General features: G+C 40.0%; 1 protein-coding gene across 1 annotated transcript in view; it reads left to right on the top strand.

The window, feature by feature from the left end:
- The window catches only part of wnt6b (wingless-type MMTV integration site family, member 6b), a 28594-nt gene extending 8935 nt beyond the window's left edge, over positions 1–19659 (top strand). Inside the window, exons 2-4 of the mRNA XM_042494854.1 lie at positions 3348–3568; positions 16319–16623; positions 17974–19659. Of these exons, the coding sequence (XP_042350788.1) occupies positions 3348–3568; positions 16319–16623; positions 17974–18435 (988 nt within the window). The 3' untranslated portion in view covers positions 18436–19659. The remainder of the gene's footprint in view (positions 1–3347; positions 3569–16318; positions 16624–17973) is intronic.
- The last annotated feature ends 1630 nt before the right edge of the window (positions 19660–21289 follow it).

Genomic DNA, 21289 nt, shown 5'->3' with positions numbered 1-21289 from the left:
TTTTCGGTCCTTTGAAGTCAAACATAAAAATGTTTGCTTCCTTCATCTGCACTCATCTTCTATGTTAAAACATCTGAGAGTCACTAACTTTTTGGTGAGGGTGACATTTCAGTTTTATAGTGTCGAAAGTAAAAAGTGGTCTGTGAACTTAGCTTATTATAAAACTATGTTACACAGGAACACTGGAAGTGTGGTATTTCAGGTTAAACGTTGGTATCAGATACATTGTGATATACTATTTGGCAATCCGTGATGAGTATTGTTAGCTGGCTGATATAAATTCATTAGAAAGTCGGGTCCAATGTGAGTGGGGTTGATTGACACACTGATTTTTGGGTTGGTTGTCACATGTGCAAACCAATTGTAAAATAGTTACACAGTTACAACTCAAACTGTATTCACAGATAGTGAAGTAAATGCTCATATTTTGTTTCATGGTTGTTTCATTTTGTTTTTTGTAACTATAGAATTTAAACAGTGTACCAACCAACCCCATAATATTTGCTGGGGTTTGACACAAAGGCAAGATTACATTTATCACAAATTGCCTAATTAAAAAAAAAGAAGATTGTTACCATAAACACAAATGTATTTCCAGCTGAAACCCTAAACATTAATTTACTTCTAAATAGAATAGTGTTACATAAATTATGACAGAGAAATACATCAGAGAGTGAACTGTGTCTCCCCTAATATCTGGAACTAATCTTCACATTCAATGTCAAACATGGAAACTGAACAAAATGAAAGCAAAAAATGTAATCAAAGTGTCTTTAATATGTAATCAGTAGGCCTTTGATTCACTACTCAGAGTGAAAGTGTATGCAAATGACCATAATTTAGTACAACGTGCGTTAGTACACAAAACTTGCTGTTTTACAACTATTCTGGCATCTGATCTTTCACTAGAAAATAATGTTTTTCACCAGTCCTCTTTGCAAAATTTGCTTTTGTGCAAAAAGAGTTTGTTGTCAAAGCCCTCTAACTGTCTCTGTCTTTTGCTTCCAGGACACCATCCAAACTGCATCCAGTACATTCACTAGTTTTACAACTCTACACCTCCCATTGTAAAAACCAGGCTGGCTATTGTGAGCTGCTGACAGAGCTGGCTTCCCAGCGCTGCCCCTGGCACGTGCACACGCACAGACACACAAAGGCATATACAAGCAAACCAAATTCTTTTTCTCACATCCATAAAATCTACACATACTGTACGGAAATACACTTGCATGCATCTCTCTCTCTCTCTCTGTGTCACACACACACACCTACACACACACACACACAGCCTGATAGCAGTGGGCATATAATGAGAGGTTGTTGAGAGGGAGTGTTCGTTGCTAAGTATTGTACTTGTACCTGCTAATTAACACATACAGACTGTCTGTATGATTTCATTATCCGTGTCACTTCCACACACACACTTGAGGAGAACACACACATTGACAAACACACACACACACGCACACTCACACACACAGTACACAGTACACACAGAACACCTGTATTGAAAATACAGCATTGTTTCCATAGCGATGTTGTCAATACACTCTCAATAATCATAGAAGGAATGCAGCAGTGGGTGTCCCTGGGAGTGTTCGTACAGATATGTGTGTGCATCTGTGTAGACAGTGCATGCATGCTTTGATGCATGTATTTGTGCATGTATGTGACGATGCACTTATTGTCTTTTAGTATGATTTCAACATTATGTACCAGATATCATGACTCACACTAAAGGATTAGATACATACCCCCCTAATCTCCAGACAAGTTGAATTATTAGAATGGATTACAAGGAAACCATAACTGTAATCCAAGCTGCCAGCCATTATCACATGTTTAAGTCCTAGTGGATAACAGTATTTGGGCAGTTTGCCTTTGGATCTTCCTTTCCATGATGTTATTGGCTAAGAGGCGGGCAAAAGATTCCCTGCGAATGGTGTTTTCATCATGTGTTGACATGTTAGTCTGTCATATAAATAGCTTCATTATAATGAAAATAGATTTCCAAAAACTTCCAAAACACAGGGACTGAGAGTGCAAGGATGAATGTGCATGCATGTGTGTGTGTTCTTGCTTGGTATCAGACCGCCAGGAGAGGGGATTGGCGAGAGTGTTTGTTCTGCTTCTTAAAACAAACTCTCGAAGCAGATGAATGATATCAGGCGGTGCGATTAACAGGGACAAGGCTGAATGAAAACCTATGAGGTAGTCTTTTGCTCACTCTCAGTCTTTTGCACTCCCTCTCTATGTCATGTATACCCCTCCTGACTCCTGTGTCATGGTAAAACTTTAAGTTATGGAGAGATTCTATGAGTTAAAGTCAGCTTTGGAGAAGACTTGCAGAAAGAGATGGAGTAAATAAAAGGGGGGATGTGAGAACAGCAATTGAGTGTATGTAAAGTGAACAGTGTAGAGGGGATCGGTGGGGGACAGCTAAGGCAGAGCGAGGAGGAAAAGAATGGAAATAAAGTCATCTCATAAAGCCACTTTCCTGTTATGCCACTGAAGTGGCCACAAACGCTGGCAGTGCTTCTAAGTGCTTGAGCCAAGCCCTTCTTCCCCATTAAGAGTTAGAATAAACTATTTATCTTTATTATATACACTCATCTGTCAAAGCTATTAAGGAGGTCTAGGATCTGTATTCATCAAATGTGAGATGTATGTATATGTATTTTAATGGTTTAAATATTTTAACTACACGAGGCATGCTTGATTTACACATTTAAACATTCATTTTTTGTTCCCTCTTTAGTAATATAATATGCACGTTTTTCATTTCAATGGGTTTAATCTGGGAATTGTTTTAGCAGCGCTGATTTGAGGGGTACGTGTGGTTTAAGCGGTGAAGTTCTTAACTGCTACAGAATCTCCAGAGAGATGGAAATCTAGAAAGTCTGCCTTCTGGTTTACCAAAATCAACTCAGCATTAAGATCAACAGTAAACGGCCTGTCTGTTAAGAAGCTTCCAACTGTTTCACTTCCAACTCTGTGAGGACCACACAGTTCTCCCGATTTCAGTCCAATGGCAAAATACAGACTTGCGAATGTGACGTCAGAGCTGAGATGTCTATGGGAAACTCTGTGCTCTGTTGTCTCCCACGTGCCTATTCAAGAAGCACATTGTCGCCGCAGCTGAGAAGTGGTGGGTAGAGTTGGCAGGCTTAGCAGCCACAGAACGAACTGAGCTTGCATTTGGTTTGTGGCTGCTGATGAGTGCGGCCACATTGTCTACTGTGTGATTAAGTTAACAGGTGTTGCTCACCAAAAAGAAAAGTGGGAACTATTCATGTTACTAAGAGATTGTTCTCCTCTCTTGTTTAACTTTGTTTAAACTTTTCCAGGGCGGTGGGCAGTCCGCTGGTGATGGACCCCAACAGCATTTGTAGGAAGGCGAAGCGCCTGGCGGGGAAGCAGGCTGAGCTGTGCCAGACTCAGCCAGAGATTGTCAGTGAGGTGGCCAAAGGAGCCAGGCTGGGCGTCAGGGAGTGCCAGTACCAGTTCAGGTACCGCCGGTGGAACTGCACCAGCCACAACAAGTATTTTGGCAAAATACTGCAGCAAGGTGAGTGAGGGAGGAATGTGTTGATAACTACCTCTGTGTCTCTCTTTCCCCTTGTCTCTTCCTGCTAATATCTAGTATGGATTGCCATTTATATATACTTAAAGCAATAGTTTGACTATTTTGGAAAATATGCTTATTCGCTTCTTGTTCAGAGTTAGATTGGAAGATCAATGTAACTCCGTCTCAAAACGTTAACAATGTGTTTAAAGCTGCGACTGTTAGTATTTGCGATCCTCACTCGTACCAAGGTCATATATGTTGTTTTGGGAGTCATTGGCAAATGACCTAATGTGTTGTTTAGATATGAGGACATGTGGTTTGGATTTGGTCAGGAACATATAATGAAAACTTGTGTGAGTTGTGTGCCTCGTGTAACTCAGTTATATGGATTTTCACCATTGACCTGCTTGTACGAAGCTGATGGGGGAAATATAAATTCCCATAATCATCTTTGTGGCTCACTCCATCAGTCCCTCCAAAAGCCTGCCACAGAGTTTAAAAAAAAAACACATTAAAAATATTGTCATGTTCCATTTTTCAGCCGTGAGTACCTTAGGATTTGAACCCATGACCTCAAGACCGCAGCTGACGGCCTTACATCAACTTGAGGTCAGATCCCTGCCTGATGGCACTCCAACAGACAAGGGCAGCTGTTGTATTTCAGACCAGACATATTCACACTTGACTGACTCTCCTCTTCATCAGATTGGGCACGCTTGAAATGATCAGCTAAAATTGCCTTTTTCTCTTAACATCTCTCTTAAGATCTCTTAACATCTTCCTCCAGCTCTTTGAAGTCTGTAATATAACTGATGTTGGGTCACCACTGGGTCTTCTCCAATTACTGTGTTGGTTTTTCTCTAGTATGATTAGATTCATAGGGAGCTGCCTGTCTCTTCTTTGACTGCTACTACAGAGAGCCTTTATCTATGTGTTTAGTCAACAATAAGGGAGTAGCTGATATTAATATACATCAAAAAATGTGTCAAACATGTTATTAAACCCATTTTGGGTCCAGTTGCTGAGAGATGCGCATACTGAAGTTTTTAGCTTGCTTGTCATTAACGTCTCAAGTAAGTGGAAGATGGCATTTTAATCATATTAATTTTCCATGCCACAATACAACAGTCAGTACTGAATTGTTATTTTCAATCTTCTGGACTTTTTTTTTTATCATCAAAGCTGTATAACTTTCCCATTTTGGAAAACTTGTGATTACTTTTTGGCCTAAGTGTACATAAAAAATCCATGTTCCTCTCAGGCAGTACAATACTGTTTGACTGTGATGCAAACTTTTAACATCAAACATTTTACTGTTGTTGCTTTATGCTGAGACAAAGCCAAAATGTTGACATATTACATTAGTCTGAAATATAGAAGACCTCTGAGCCAAATCTTTGCACTGTAACAGTCAGTCTATACCAGGGGCCAGCAACTGTTAGGAAGTGCCATTTTTAAACTTTCTAATCAATGTGCCACATTAATATAAAGTAAAGCCTTTGCCACACAGAATGCTCCATAAAACTTGGCTATGTCCTAAGCTTGTGTTGTTTGCATTGGTTTTAAGTAGCAGAGCCCCTCCCGTACAGTCAAATCACAGTATCGTGCAGTATGTTATGTCATTCACATCCATGCTCTCATTGAGTGCAGTGCTAAAGTTGCAAATTTTTCATATGTGTGTTTGTGTGTCTGTTTTCTCTTTGTACCATTCTGTGTCCCCTCTCTAAATTCAGAGTTTTTTGCAGGTCCGTGAATGCAGTGCAGTTGGAACTGTTCACGAGTGTTGTTCTACTGCTCTGTCTATGCCCAGAGCACGTGTACAATAAATAACTAAACAGTAAGCTGGACATATTCCTACAACAGTCTTTATGTGTGGTTCAGCTCTAAAAATGTAAAGTCATTACAATACAGTAGATGTTGTCATCATGGAGGGCCGCCACAAATAATATGTGGAATACCCTGCACTTGAACTTTTCAAAAACCTCGATCATTAAAAAAAAAAAAAAAAAAAAAGTTTAAAAAATTTTAACAAGAAACTCTCTAACTGCAAATGTGCTCTCAGTTAAGCCCAAGGTTGCTGACCCCTGGTCCATCCGTTAGGAGAAGTGTTTTATCATTTGTAAATGGTATGTTTAGGTTTAGGTTTAGGTAGGTATGTGTAGGTAAATTTACACTACATGCCAAATTCACCCATTCATACATACTTTGACACACAGTTGGTAAGGTGCCAATGTGCTCATCAGGATGTAATCTAACCTCATCATTCACATGCACAATGATGGCACAGCCTTCGGGAGCAATTTCAGGTTCAGTACCTTGCCCAGGGATACTTAAACATGCAGACTGAAGGAGCCGGCTATTAAACCACCAATCTTCCGATTACTGGACAATTGCTCTACCTCCTGAACTACCTAAAAGACACATTTTAGGACCACAGTGTGTGTCTCACTTCTGTGCAGTTGTAATTGGTAAGATTTTGTTTTAAATCACATACTATGTTAATGAACATGAAGCCACTTAAAATTCAGAATCTTCCTTGAAGCATCCACTCCCTCACACAAGGTACATTCAGGCACATCCCTAGAAATTTTTTCTTAGGGCTGGCCAGATGGGGCCACTTAAAATCTGCAGGTGCCACACCAAAAGCAAGAGCCATAACTGAATGTTAAGACCTCTTGCATAATTTATCCATCAGAGAAGTTTAGATTAACCATGGGGTTAAAAAGCATGTTTATTTCTTTCGTTTTATTTGACACTGTCAGTGTTGTCAGTGTCTCTGACAGGAAAAAAAAGACACAAAGATGGATTGAGACAGAGAGAGGGAAAAGGGGACAAGAATCTACCAGTAGAAGACAGGCTAACAATTAATCATGAATTCCTGCCTGTCTATAAAGGAGGCCAAAGTGCTGCTTTGTTTTGAAGCCTTTGTCCGCAATTACCTGGATCCATTCTTTACGGCTGTTTATCATGAACAAGTTGCAGTAAATGTCAAAATTAAAGTTCTTTTGTATGTTCACTTTTTCTAAGTGGTTTACTTAACCTCATTGACCTCTTTTTAGATTGTTTGTGATAATAGTCTCAAAGCTATTTTAATGACATGATTTTTTTTTCTTTGGACAGCTATGAGACAATCCCGGTATACTGTGTTCTTTTTTGTCTGCTTTTGTTTTTTTAACCGCTGAAATTTATATAACATCTAAATGCTACACTTTGTGGCTTTAAAGCTGGAGGTCTGCCTCACGTCCTTGCAGACAATCAGTAGATTCCTTTTCTTACTTAGCTTTAGAATATGTGTCACTCTTATCTATTGTTTGTATTATTAAGGGTTCCAGTTGAAGCTCAGCTCTGTAAAATACGAGGGCTGTAAACTTCTGTTTGAATGGTCGATTGGTTTGTTGATATGATTGTGCTCAACCAAATTCTCATTGGCTGGACAATTGCTAGTAGTTTAGCACTTGTATTTGTCTTTTGTGGCGGCTGGTCTTGCTGTGTTTGCCTCACGCTTCTGCACTGTAATTGGAAGGCTGGTGACAGTGACGAGCACAGTTTTTTTACCCAAAGTTGAACATTTATTACCTCTCATTTTTAATCTGAAAAGTAATAGGTAATCACAGAAGACATTCAGTGTCAGATTTATCGTTGTGGATTTATTTTTGAAAAGTCTCCAAAAAGACATTAAGGTTCAAGGCTGGATTACTGCTTATAGCTTCTAAAAGGGATTAGATCACGCTGGAGGCTTTGTTGGAGCAGCAGGATGGCTAACGTTAGCTTCTAAATACAGTCATTAATTGCTGAAAATATAATTTGTGAAATTGTGGTCTCAGAAATTGACTTGAAAATATATTTATTTCCACAGTTTTGCTATTCCCTTTTCTCATTGTATTGTGTAACGGTTGCTGACTGCCCTTCAATTTAGGTATGGACAGTTGTAACATTAACATAAGTACAAAATTAACTTATGTTAATGTTACAACTTTACAGTAAACACGAAGCCACCAGATTTTGAAGAATCTCCAAGCTCCCTCACTCCTGTCATATGATGACGGACAGCCTGTGGGTCATAGGTCAAGTGATCACAGCCTCCTGGCTCATGATTTTGTGGGTTAAATACAAATTATAGTGCATTACTTTTCAAAGATATAACTATGAGCAGTGAATGAGAACAGCCTGCTTTGTGACATGTTAAAGGACGGCAAGACTGCTGTGTCTGACTGTAAAAGTTGTCGGTTGTGTTGAGGGGATAAGTTAAAAGGGATGGTATGTTAATGACAACTGCACAGCTAGGATGCTTATGTGTGTTCATTCCAATGTTTAGATGATGATGATAATGCATACATTGCATCTCCAGCTGTATGGCTGAAATAACACAAACACAGACATTCATGTGGCTCAGTGCAAATACTCTACTTTTTGACTTTAACACTTTCGCATAAAGCCACTTGAGACATAGAAGCTGAGGGAGAGGTGTGTGTGTGTGTGTGTGTGTGTGTGTGTGTGTGTGTGTGTGTGCGCCCATGTGCATGTGTGTTCATGTAATAGGGGTTTTAGTTGATTTCACAACATCACTGAAACACTGCCATTTCACACCTTCCTTGCAACAAGTGTGAATAAATGAACATGTCGACACAAGGAGGCCAACTAATTTTGCATCAGAATTGAAACGTTCTCTTCTCCAGACATAAACCTTTTTTATGTAAATTCAGTTTCAAAACAAGGTCAAATTTCTGCTTCCTCGTCATTAATTGTTAGTTATTATCCTCTTTTCCTTGATCTCCGTTGTGTTTAAATAACATACAGACCCTGGAGCAGTCATGACTGAGAGTGTCAGCCAGCCAGCATAAATTGATGCTGGCAGTCACATAAGGGATGTTGTGGCTCTTTGAATGTCAGTATAGCTCGTGGAGAATATTGTACTGCTGTAGAATAAACAAGGACTCTTGCTCTGGGCAGTGCAGAGGTTGCAAGTAATTAAACCAGTCATAAATCATCTCAAACATTTTCTCATTAATAATATTCACAGATAGACACACATGTATAGAGACAGATGGTGGATCAAGTCTGTCTCACGGACAGGCCCGAAAAAACAAAGGGCACCAGCTTCAGGTGATTTGGCACCAGCATGCAGAAAGTTTTCTTGCGTGCAGGATAGCTGATATGGCAATGCATCATGTTATCTCAATTTTAAGACACCACAGAAGGCACTGTCAGGTTTTTTTCTTCTAGAAAGGCCACTCTGGAGGGCACTTCAACGGGTTTGCTCTGTGGGAGGGGCATCCTAGACCCACCCTAGGGCAACCTATCTTGTTTTCTCTCCCCAAAAGGCACCCTTGAGGGGCTTTAATCAAGTTTTCTCCACCAGGAATGGTACACTAAGGCGCAATTCATCCCATTTTCTCTACTGGAAGGGCACCCTAGATGGCACCTAGTAATGTTTTTACTACTGAACAGTTACCCTAAAGGGCACCTCCTCACATTTTATCTATTAGAAAGGCACCCTAGAGGGTACTTCATTATATTTCATTACTGGACTGGCATCCAAAAGAGTACATCATCACATTTTCCACTGTAAGGGGACCCCAGAAGGCACCTCATCACATTTTCTGTACTAGAAGGGCACCCTAAAAGGACGCCTATCATGTTTTGTCTTCCGGACAGGCACCCTTGAGGGGACTTAACCAAATTTTCTCCACTGGAGATGGGACCCTACATGGCACATTGGCACATTTCTTTCCACTAGAAGGGCACCCTCATGAGGTTCCCTTTACTGTAAGTTCACCTGAGAGGGCTCGATCACATTTAGCTATTGGAAGGGCACCTTAGTGGGAAACCTCATCATGTTTTCTCTTAGGAAGGACACCCTGTCAGACACTTAAGTTATACCATATTGGCAACCAAGGGGCACTGTTGAGGTTTGTTTGAACATAAGACACCAATGGGGGTAGTCATCTCCCCATGATCACCCTCCACTTTTAAGTCCACCAGTAGGGGATATGCATTTTTACATCCTATAGTGCAGCCATGTCCCAGGAGGTAAAGTGGACCATCCATTAATCAAAAGATTGTCAGTTCAATCCCAGCTCCTCCAGTCTGCAGGGTAAAGCACCCTTGGGCTAGATACTGAACTGCCTGATGGCTGTTCCACTGGTGTGTGATTGCATGAGAATGGTTACTGAATAGCACCTTGTACTGTAGTCTTGGCCACCAGTGTGTAAATGTGTGAGAATAGGTTAATGTGATATGTAGTTTAAAAGCACGTTGAGTGTTTGTTCTGTTTCTTTTCTATCAGACAAAAAATGTAGATGTTTGTTACCTTGGCATGTTTTAACTTCTTCTTCAGAAGAAGACTGCAGTTTTGAAGACTGCAGCTGTCAGTCGAAACATGTCAAGGTAAAAAACAACATCTCCTACAATTTTTTTGTTTGAGAAAAGAACCAGAACAAATAATAAAAAATAAGAAGACAAAATGAACTTACTTGATCTATTATGTTAAGTTTTGGACAAAATTGTGTCAAAGAATTTCACCGTTTGGAGAGACTTGAAAAAACACCACACAAACATCTCTTTGTGTGGTTGGGAGACTAGAAAGGTGCGACAAAAGTGTAGGTCAATTTACCATTTACCCTTACACACTTTGCGTTGTCTTGTGTTTAACTGGTATGGCACTGGTAACTGGATGTGGGTAGAGCAACTGTACTGTATGTTTGGCAGACAATACAATGCTGTGGTTTCCCAGAACCTGATAGTGAAAACACCCTTCAAGGTTTGATTTATGTGATGTATCATTTCAGGCAAAAGCCAGGCAAGTACACAGGGAGTGCCAGACATAAAATGCTGATTGGGTCTAAATGAATAAAGCAATAAATGTCAGGCTGCTGTGTTTTCCAGCTAAGTGCTAGGCATCAGAATAATCCCAACTGTGAGCTGTTGCTCTAAACTGACCTGCTGGCTCAATGGTAAGGAGGTAGCACCTCAGCAGGTCACCTTACAGGGAAAAATAGAAATCTAGACAGGTTTAAAATTTTAAAATAAGTTTTTTATCCACCTCCTCTGGAATAACCCATAGAAGCATTTTCTGGTCTGACACGCTTATCGGCAGGATGATATAATTTGTCTGTGCCTTACAAAACTGCTAATCACTTTTGAATAATAAATCGGTCTTATGATGTGATAATGCTATGGTCAAAGTTTAGTTAGGTTTAGGCACAAAAACCACTCGGTAAATTTGGGGAAAGATCATGGTTTGGATTAAAATAAGTACTTTGTTAAGGTTAGGTTGACCCAGTGGTTTGGGTTAAAATGACTTCTTTGTTGACGTTAAGGGATGCTTGTTGTCATGGTTACAATAATAAACATGTGGTTGCGGTTATAGGGAACAACCGTCATAATGCTTTAAAAAACAATTCTCCCCAACATATCTTCCAAATGACTGCTCCCAACCGACAGAAATGGGTTACAGCAACCTTCCACATTGAAGTCCAATGTTTTGTTGATGATTCCATTCATCCTAACCTCCTCTTTACATGGACTCTATAATGACGTCACTTGACTTTCTCCTTTGCGCCTGTCATTACTACATCTGCCGATAAAGGGCTTTGTCACTTGAGCATAGATGGATGTTGTGTTCAGGCACTTGCACAAAAGATGGTGGTGTTTTTTAGGGAGGCCAGTCTCAAAGTGGATAAACTTGATGAAATGTCTCTGTCTGTCAAAAATGATATAGTAGGTTCCCAGATAATGTTTATGTCAATGTTATGACAGTAGATCGACACCTGTTCAAAGTCTGCTGTCATTCTAATTTAATTCTATTGGTAAGATTAGGTAGGTGTTAAGTCTTCCACTTGGTGTTCCTCTCCGGTAGTTTACTTAGCTCAAAGATTCTTAACATTTACAGATTGGCCATAGCCTAATATCATAGCATATCTAACTAGATAGTGCTTGCAGTTACCATCAGCCACAACAGACATATTCTTCCAGAGATTTTCTGGCAGACTATTTGCTGTAGGGTGCTTTGCATTATCTTCTACTGCCCTAACTACATTCTTTGAATTTTAAATTTGTAGATGTAGAAGATTTCACCAAATCCACTCAAACAGATAACCCTCAGACTTAACACCTTTCCCTTTGAGAAAACAAATGCATTTTATGCTTATATGGACTGTAAGTGGATTTTACATTGAACTCACTTTAACAACCCGTTGCCTAAAACTGAGAGTATTAATAATATGTGCTAATTCCTGCAGAAGGGCCTTCTGGAATTAGAAGCAGACGTAGACAGGCCCAGACACCCGCCGTGGCAGAGAATTTGTTTGGAATTCATGTCTCCGAGGAAAATATGAAACACGGTGCCTCAAATCATCAGATTTTTGATAGCTTCTTTACCCATACGCAACAATACTCCTCTTTCTTTATTTTATCTCTCTTTTAACCCTTTACTCTGTCTTTTTAATTTCCTCTTACTCTCTGTTGTTCATCTCTCTCTCTCTCTCTCTCTCTCTCTCTCTCTCTCTCTCTCTCTCGCTTTCTCTGTTTGTCCACTTGTAGTTGGAAAATATTTTGCTCAAGGCTACTGCTACTCTTTCTAATAAACCAAAATAATTATTTCAGTGATAAGGTCAAGTAATTTTTGCTTGAATTAAACCTTCAATGCTTTCCCCATGCAGATCTCATGTACTAAATGCAGTGCTGCGCTAGTGCATCTGAGGACATCTGGACAGGCTCCCTGCTTGTTTGGACACAGCTTGTATTGATATCACCATATTGTACTAATATTGAGTTGTGTGCTAATGTCTCACACACGTGTCTCGAAATAGATCCAGGGACGTTTTTGGAGACAATACATCTTGAGTTGAGTGTGTCACTGCTTCTGAAAAAATATCAGTCGTATTCTGCTGAACAGCAGGAACAACAAGGTGTGGTCTCAACTGAGCTGCTAGGAGGGTTTACAACAACAGAACACATACAGAGTTGCAGAGATACACCATACACATTTATAGTCCTACACAAATAAAAGTGTTTTATTTAAGCTGCCATCAACCACAGCCAATCAAACATCATCTGTTAGATTAAAAATCTACAAGACGTTCGTGTAACAAGCATCAAAATAAAACACTAAATGTTAGAAAAGCTGACTATTTGTCAAATATCATAAATGCTTTAAATCCACAAACACACACACACACACACACACACACACGCACACACACACACACACACACACACACACAGTGACACACATGCACACAAATTTGGCTATGTTGAAGACATCTCTGGGTGTTGGGGAGCACAGCTGGTATTGATATCACAGCATGCTGGGGTGTGCAGGTCTCGTCGCACGCCACCCATTCTGTGTGTGTGTGTGTGTGTGTTACCATTCCTAATGAATCCCATTCACTGAATCATGCGATATGGAGTTGGCAGTGTTAACGGTGGTGACTGCACGCTCACCGCCTTCCAGCTCTTAGAAATAAAAGTCCTTCACTTAGTCTCCACACATACATACAACGGCTTGCTAAGTGGCTATTCTTTTTCTCCCTCTCATTCCCTTTAAAACACATATCTATTGTATACTCAGTCCCTAGTTTATCATCTATATAGGCAGAGTTTTGCAATTGCAACAGCGTCTGGAACAAGTCCCACTGCTTGGTTGTTTCAAGGAAACATTTACACGTTCATATTGTCAACAAATCCTGACCAAAATTTAGCACAACATTAATACATTGTTTTAGAAATGTGGCACCCTCCATTCAAGAAACATTCAAGACGTAAATCTTTAAAGGTGACAAATATATGCATATTTCAATTTTTTTAAAAGGCTCTGTGATTTTCCAAAACAGATGGGTGCTGTAGTTTTTTTAAAAAAAACATTACTGAAATTGGAGTTAATGGTGCATTTGTTAGAGATCATTTTCAGCAGTAGATGTATACACATTTAGTCCTATATAGGGAGTGGTTTTGGAAGCAGGACAGGATGTGGAAAAAAATCTGCAGTGCCCATGTTCATTGTAATGATGAAACATATCATCAAGTGTTTTAATTATGTTTGTTACACCCCATCCATGGGCGGCCCTATGACACGGATGACACTCCAGCACCGACCCACAAAAGACACCTTTAAAGCAGTCAAATCCATGGGATTTATTAACAAACACATACAAATAAGAAAATAAAAATCCCAGACAGAGGCAGCAAGACCAGCAACAACACCAGAAGCACCTCTCCTCTGCTGCTTTTAAAGAGGCTTTCAAGACCTTCTTTCCCCTGCCAGGTGCAATGCATCTCATTAGATGATGCAGCACACCTGGGCAGAGCTACAGATTGACATGAGACAACAGCAGAACACATACAGCCATAACAATGTGTTTTTGATTGTTTTTGGACAGTACTGAGCTCTATGGCACACAGGAATAAGACTCAGTTTAATTGTTGATTTGGTCTTTTAATGGGATAAGTATACAATAACAATCATTTTTTAAAAACACACAAACAAGCAATGTTTAATTTAATCCCTGTAACTAAACACATAGGATTAAATGGATTTGAAAGATCTGGAAGGTTTTTAGATTTGTCCTGGATCATGGAAAGATTATGCTCAGGTTTTTTTTAGCAGTTACAGCAGCAAAAAAGACTAAAGGCACTGAACAAAGAAGCCAAAGAATTCACAAGATATTTAGGACAAAGCATTCTCTTAGCCCAGTAGGTCTGTGAGATTCTTTCATAGCTGCAATAACTGAGGATAAAGACGTGTTGAGGTGAGGGTAAGAATGATGCTGAAGCCATTGGCGAGGACAGACGATCAATTTGCAGTTGTAGTTGGACATGCCTTCAACCAGGAGTGTTAAGCTCTGCACCCGAAATAAACCAGCAGCTGTGGCGTGTATGAGTGTGCATGAGAGAGAGAGAAATAGCCATCCTCTCAGCACCACAAATCCAATGACGCTTGAGATCGTAGTAATGGACCAGGATTGAGAGAACGGTGCTTTTATCGTGTTCCATGAAGCTGCGATATTGATGGACTGGATGAAGAGACTGATGCCTGGATGAATGGATGGATGAGTGGAAACTAGTGTCTTTCACTTGCATAGTGCTCTCTTCTTCCCAGTTGTTGTCCTGTGACTTAATAAGTAAGAGTATGATCAACAGATGTCTGAATGTGGTGTGGCCACAGTCTGCACAGTGGAGATCAGAAAGTGAAGCCGCTCTATCAATTGCCGATACACCTGTCTGACCCAATCAGCAGCAGTGAGCACATCAATTGACACACATAGCTATTAATCATGATGGCATCTCTTTATTATAGCATCAAAAAGTTAATTAAAACCTAACATATCAGATAACTCAGTCTTTGAAGATACAGCAGAGTGATAAGTACTACTTAAAATAATAGAAGCCATATTTGGAAAAATTTATTTGATGTGTACTTTCAGTTTTTGGTACATGGAGGGACAGAGTTTATGACCTGTACTGCAGCCAGCCACCAGGAGGCAAGGGAGATGTTTTGGCATCAATTTTGGGGGACTGTCATGTCATCAATTTTTAAAGGAATAGGTATTAATCATGTACTTGTTATGTCAGTGTGTCAATAAAAAATTGAAATGAAAAAAGAATATGCCCTCACATTCTATTTTCCAAAACATATCCTTCCACATGGATGACCCTGTTTCCAAAATCACTTGAAGGGATAGTCTGACATTTTGGGGATATGCTTGTATGCTTTCTTTTGTTGGCAATGCAGCTGGTAAGCTGAATCGGCAAAAAAAAAAGAAAGGCAGTTAACAGTTAGCTTGGCTCTGTTAACCTTTAGAGGTGGTGATTTGGCAGATTTGCTGTCTGTTTTCATCTTAATGCTAGGCTAAGATAGTTGGCAACTGGATGTAGCTTCATGTTTAGCATACAGACATCTAGCCAAATCTAGAGAAACAAAGCAAAGAAGCCTATTTCCCAAAATACTAACCCATTGCATTAGTATTTATTACCTCAAATCTGTGCTTCAGTGATGTCCTTTTTCTGTAGGCCAATGCAGAAGTTAACATATAGCCCTTGTTCCCTCGCCAGAAAGCCCATGGGATTTCTCCCTTGGATTTTGGATTATTGCAGAAAATAAAATCTGTAGCAAACAAAGATGTATGATACCCACACATTTTGTTCAGCAAGATAATCTGCATGATTGAACACCACTTTGGGGATTTTTGAAGCCTAAATGCATTCAACGTTAATGTAAGGATAAAAACAAAGTACACTGCAGTCACATGACTTAACATCACCACCACAATGAGGCTGTAAAGCCATGTTTTCAGCAGGATGACATTAGTCTCATGCAGCCACTAGTGAGCAACCATCTTTTTAGGTCACATTAAAGCTTTAAAATTCAGTGTGGTATTTTAATGACATATTCTGTGTTGTAGAACAAAGCGTGAAAGTCTCTTAAGCTTACATCAGGCATCTAACCAAAAACTCATTCAAAAGACCCATTGACTTTCAGATGAGGGAACTAGGAGTGCTAAAATGCTTCTGGGTTTTAGGACTAATTCCCAGAGCACTCAGTGAAAGCAAGTTGCAATCCTCTGTTTTGAATTTTGATTGTGTGCCTGTCTACACATGGATCACTTTAAGCTGTGGTGAAATCATAAATTATAAGACATCAGCATATCACTAAATGACTCTCCACTTCTGCGTTTTGGTGATGTGTGCAAAACAAACTTGGGGACCAGTCAATAAACCAAACCTCTCTTTCGCTTGTCCTTTGTACTATAGATATCCGGGAGACCGCGTTTGTTTATGCTATCACAGCGGCTGGTGTGACCCACGCTGTGACCCAGGCCTGCAGTATGGGAGATCTCCTGCAGTGTGGTTGCGAGGCGACCAGGAACAGAGCACCTCCGAGGCCGTCATCGTCCTCTGCCTCTGGTGATGGAGTCAAATGGGAGTGGGGGGGGTGCGGTGACGATGTAGAGTTTGGTTATGAAAAGTCGAAACAGTTTATGGATGCCAAGAGAAGAAGAGGCAAGAGTGACATCAGGACACTCATTGACCTGCACAATAACGAGGCTGGAAGGCTGGTAAGAAATAATTTCAGAATACCTATGTCTGTGCAGTGTCTGTTTACATCTTTAGAAATACATTTAACATAACTGTTATATTTAAAGAGCTGCTATCGTGCTATATTAAACAAGTTTTTATATTTCACTACACTCTTAAAGATTTCAGCAGCGAAGGTGTTGCTTGTCCTGTGGAATGTTCCATCATTCCACGAACATGCAAAAGAGAAAGACATTGCCCCCAGCCATATTTGTGTAGTGGCGTAAGCTGATATTCTAACAAGAATCGGGTTTCTGAAACACAAAAACAAGAGCGTGCCACACATTTTGTTTTCAAGCCTCCAAGGCAGGTAGCTTCTAACGTTTCCACAGCCCTTGTAGAAGTTTAAAGTTCCTCTTTGTTGCCCGTATGAACGCCGAGTGAAGTATAGCCTCGACAAGTCAACCTGCTACTGAAAGAATGGAGTTAAAGTAGCAACTTTTGAAAGCAGTTAATTACGCTGATTTGAAATATAGCTCAGTAAATCTTCCAGATCGCATTTACTCTAAGCTGTCAGGGCTTCGTTTCAGTTTGTTACACCCACTTGCAGAAATGTTGACACATGCACAAGCAAAACACAGAGTTGCAAAGTTCACTTAAGTTGGGGTCAAAGGCAAGTGGAGAGGAGAGGGGAGGATTTTGGGATATAGTGAAAATTGTAGCATTAGTGAACAAACCATTTGAACAAAAGGGAAGACCTGTACATAAATGCCCAGAGGTTGAGAAATAAGCATGCTGTGATGTGTGCAAATGTCTGTTTATGTGCATGCATGCATGTGTACTTGTATGCATGTTTTGCAAGTCTGTGTGTGTGTGTGTGTGTGCGCGCGCATGTGTGTGTGTGTGTGTCTCAACGGGCAGGTGTGTGTGTGTGTGTGATGGGTTAATTATGTGCAGTATAAGTGAATGATCTGTTGTCAAGGCTTGTTAGATGTAGGAAGGCCAGAGGCAAGGGGGAGGGAGGGGGGGGGGGGTGGGGAGTTAAATTCCTTCTGAATAGCGTCTGCTTTTATCTTACCTATCTATCTGTGTGTGTGTGTGTGTGTGTGTGTGTGTGTGTGTGTGTGTGTGATCCAGTGGCTTTGTCTGTGAGATATCATGAAAACAAAATAATAAATTACTTCTTTTTTATAGAACCTGCAATTTATCAAAAGCAGTCCTGCTTCACTTCAGGGTACAAGCTTAAAAGTTGCCTTTGTCCCCTTATTCTGTTAGATCAACCTTCTCTCTGTCTCCTTATTTATTGCCCATTTGCCTTCCTTCCCCTCTCTGCTTTCCCCCACCACCCAAAACCTTAAACTAATCCACCTCTCCACTTTTTCCCTTCCCAGGCTGTGAAGCTCTACATGCGGACAGAGTGCAAGTGCCACGGACTGTCGGGCTCGTGCACCTTGCGCACGTGCTGGAAAAAGATGCCTCATTTCCGAGAGGTAGGCGACCGCCTGCTGGAGCGCTTCAATGGTGCTTCCAAGGTGATGGGCGGCAACGATGGCAAGACCCTGATCCCTGTCGGCCAGAACATAAAGCCACCAGATAAACAGGATCTGATCTACTCTGACGAGTCGCCCGATTTCTGCCTCGCAAATCGGAAAACTGGTTCACTGGGGACAAGGGGGCGCATGTGCAACAGCACGGCCATGGACATCAGCGGCTGTGACCTGCTGTGCTGTGAGCGTGGCTACCGGGAGGAAACGGTGGTGTTAGAGGAAAACTGTCTGTGTCGTTTCCACTGGTGTTGTGTGGTCCAGTGCAAGAAATGCTTGGTTCGAAAAGAGCTTAGTCTCTGTCACTGATGAACTGATGAACTGAGGTTGACAGCAGTCAGTATGACTTGGTTAATTATAAATACTTCTCTTTGAGTTTTTTTTTTTTTTTTTTTTTTTTTTTTTGATTTGGCTAGTGTGAAAGAAGGATCGTTTTTGGATTTTTATGATGGTCATTTTATTTCCGTCTTTACACCAGTCACGTTGTGATAATGCCCTAAACATGTCCAGTGCAAATAGCATTTGATCCCATGTTCCGGCTGTTTGGGTAGCAGGAATTTTAACATAAGAGGTGCTGGCCAAAGGTTCAAAAGGTACCAAAAATATATGCAACCACATCAAAACCAAGGCAGGGGAGACTAAAAAAAAAAAGTAAAATGGAGAAATATTTCTTTCTGAACTATCCTTTTTTCTTCATCTTGTACATAAAAAAGGACCAAAAAATATGGAAAATTGTATTTTCCATCTCAATTAAAGAGGAGACCCTAGGCAGGAAGTTTTCTTAGTGTCACTTCTGCTCACAGTTCAACAGCAGAGCATTATGTTGACTGTCATTTAAACCAAAGAGTTTTTGACTTCACCTTGTGCTGATACATCTGATTTGACTACGGAATTTGCTTAACTGATGGTTACTTCCTGTTGTTAACCTGCCCAACTGCCCATTCTCACATGGTACATATACAATTTACAATAACAGCGCAAGATTCACCACTAAAAATTCTCTGCAGGCTAATATTATATTATAACAATGGGTTCAGTGCAACCTTGCAATTTTGTCCAATAACAGCAACCTTACCCAGAAATTGACAATTTAAAATAAGTTAAATCCAATCTCATTGTACAGGTGCCTTTTGGGGAAGGGGTTTAGTGAACAGTCAGTCGCATGAGCTGGCTGCTAGTCTACAAGGGCCAAACTGATGATTATGGAGCCTTTTGTGCCTCCATAGGTTCTTCAGTGTTTTATATGTTATTTTGAAAAAATATTTCACTCCCTAAATGACCATTTATATAGCGCTTACTCACTATGCTGAATTTGTTAATATGTTTTTTTTTCCTCTCATGCCTCCAAAACATGAGAAATTTCTTCATTGGGATCCACAGCATAACTGCATCAAAACATCAATTGACAAACTCCCACAAACTGCATGTAGTACAATCCAAGTCTCAGTTGTCCATTCACATGATCAGTACTTCCCAAACAGCGAGCCCTTTTCAACGGGGAACTGAACTGAAACTTATTGATGCTCTCATTGAAGCCAGACTCCATTGACAAAAACAGTATTTTACTGAACATGGGAGCTGGTCTACCACTGCCTCCATCTCTTTGTGTGTTTGGGCTATTGTGTGACTTTGATGCTCTAAAGGGTTAATTGGGATTCATCAAAGACACAAAATAATGCAAACTACCGGTGAGGTAAAATGATTATTTTTGTCAGTAGAGTCTGGCTTTGAAAAAAGCATAGATTCCTTTCACTTTTAGTTAAGTACCCCCTCTGAAATGGCTGTCTGTTTGGGAAGTACTAAGCATACGTCTGGACTATATTGATCAAGACCTTTCACAGTTTTTGGATTATTTGTTAACCATTGGCATGCGAGAAAGTTATCATCACACATTTTGCTAGAAAAAAAAAATCTTCAGATATTTATTAAATGCCATTTAACATAACACAAGTTAATTCATTGATATACAAATGATCATTTGGAGGATGAAGTATTACTTTAAGTTCTTGCTATATTTCTAAAACATGCACAATCTCATTTTGATCCAAGTATTCCAGTATTCCCCAAACCTTTTCTTTAATCAGTCTGTCTCTCAGTTACAGTACCTTAACCCTCGCCTACATGTTAAAATCACAAATAAGTAAAAAAAAAATGCTGGTTTTGACTTTTTCTGCTACTGTGTCAAAAATATACAAAAAAAGAAATGATATTACATTATCATGGTTGAAGAATGCTGTCAACACCATGTTTTGCAGGTGTGGACTTGGCCTGCTAGCAAAGACTGTTATTTATATAAAGATATGATGACAAGACTACTCACTCCCATCCCTCTCAGAAGCACTTTGGATACAATGGCTGCCGTGGACTTCCTCAATAGCTTGGCAAAAAAACAGTTTTGCGGTTGTCCGTTTCTATTAAACCAAAAGAGAAACCTTTATATACAAGACATTGTTTGGTATCGAGAAAATGTATATAATGTATTTTGTTTATCTGTTATGATATACAGGGCTAATGTAAGAATGCACTTTGGATGTTAGCTTTCGTTTGATACTGTATTTGCATGTGTCTGTGTCTGTGTGTGTGTGTGTGTGTGTGAGTGTGAGAGAGAGAGAGAGAGAAAGTGTTGAGCATATGTTTGTGCAGGTTGGCCAGTTATCACCGTATCCTTCAGTTGACGGCACCTTTTATATATCTCGAAGTGTCTGTCTGACATTGAACTGCATTATGTTGGTTATTAAAAGCACACCTCATCTTTGACTCTCTGTCTTTGTGTGAGGCAGACAAGATCTTTCATTTGTTTCGTTTCCAGAGGAAGTATGTTTCCCATAAACCTGTCATGTCATCTCATTTACACTTACGTTTTTATTACCAGACAATGTACAGTAAGTATACTGAACTATAATAATACATTGCCTCCACTTGTTCTGTAAAGGATGTTTGTCTCTAAGTTTAGGATCTTGTCCTACCCTTACGGATCTTGTTTTGATCTCACCGTTAGTAATGTTTTTGTTTCAGGAAAGTATCATGATTCTGATCTGGCTGTAATTTTCAATATCTGCTGTATGGCGGCTTTTTACAGCACCCATATCCAGTGACCTCCTTGATTAGAGACAAGTTTTTGGACGGCTGTAATATGGGCAATATCTCCAAAGCCCTTTATATA

The sequence above is a fragment of the Plectropomus leopardus genome, chromosome 10 (genome assembly GCF_008729295.1).
Source record: "Plectropomus leopardus isolate mb chromosome 10, YSFRI_Pleo_2.0, whole genome shotgun sequence".
NCBI lineage: Eukaryota > Metazoa > Chordata > Actinopteri > Perciformes > Serranidae > Plectropomus > Plectropomus leopardus.
This window is presented reverse-complemented; position numbering and strand designations above follow the sequence as displayed.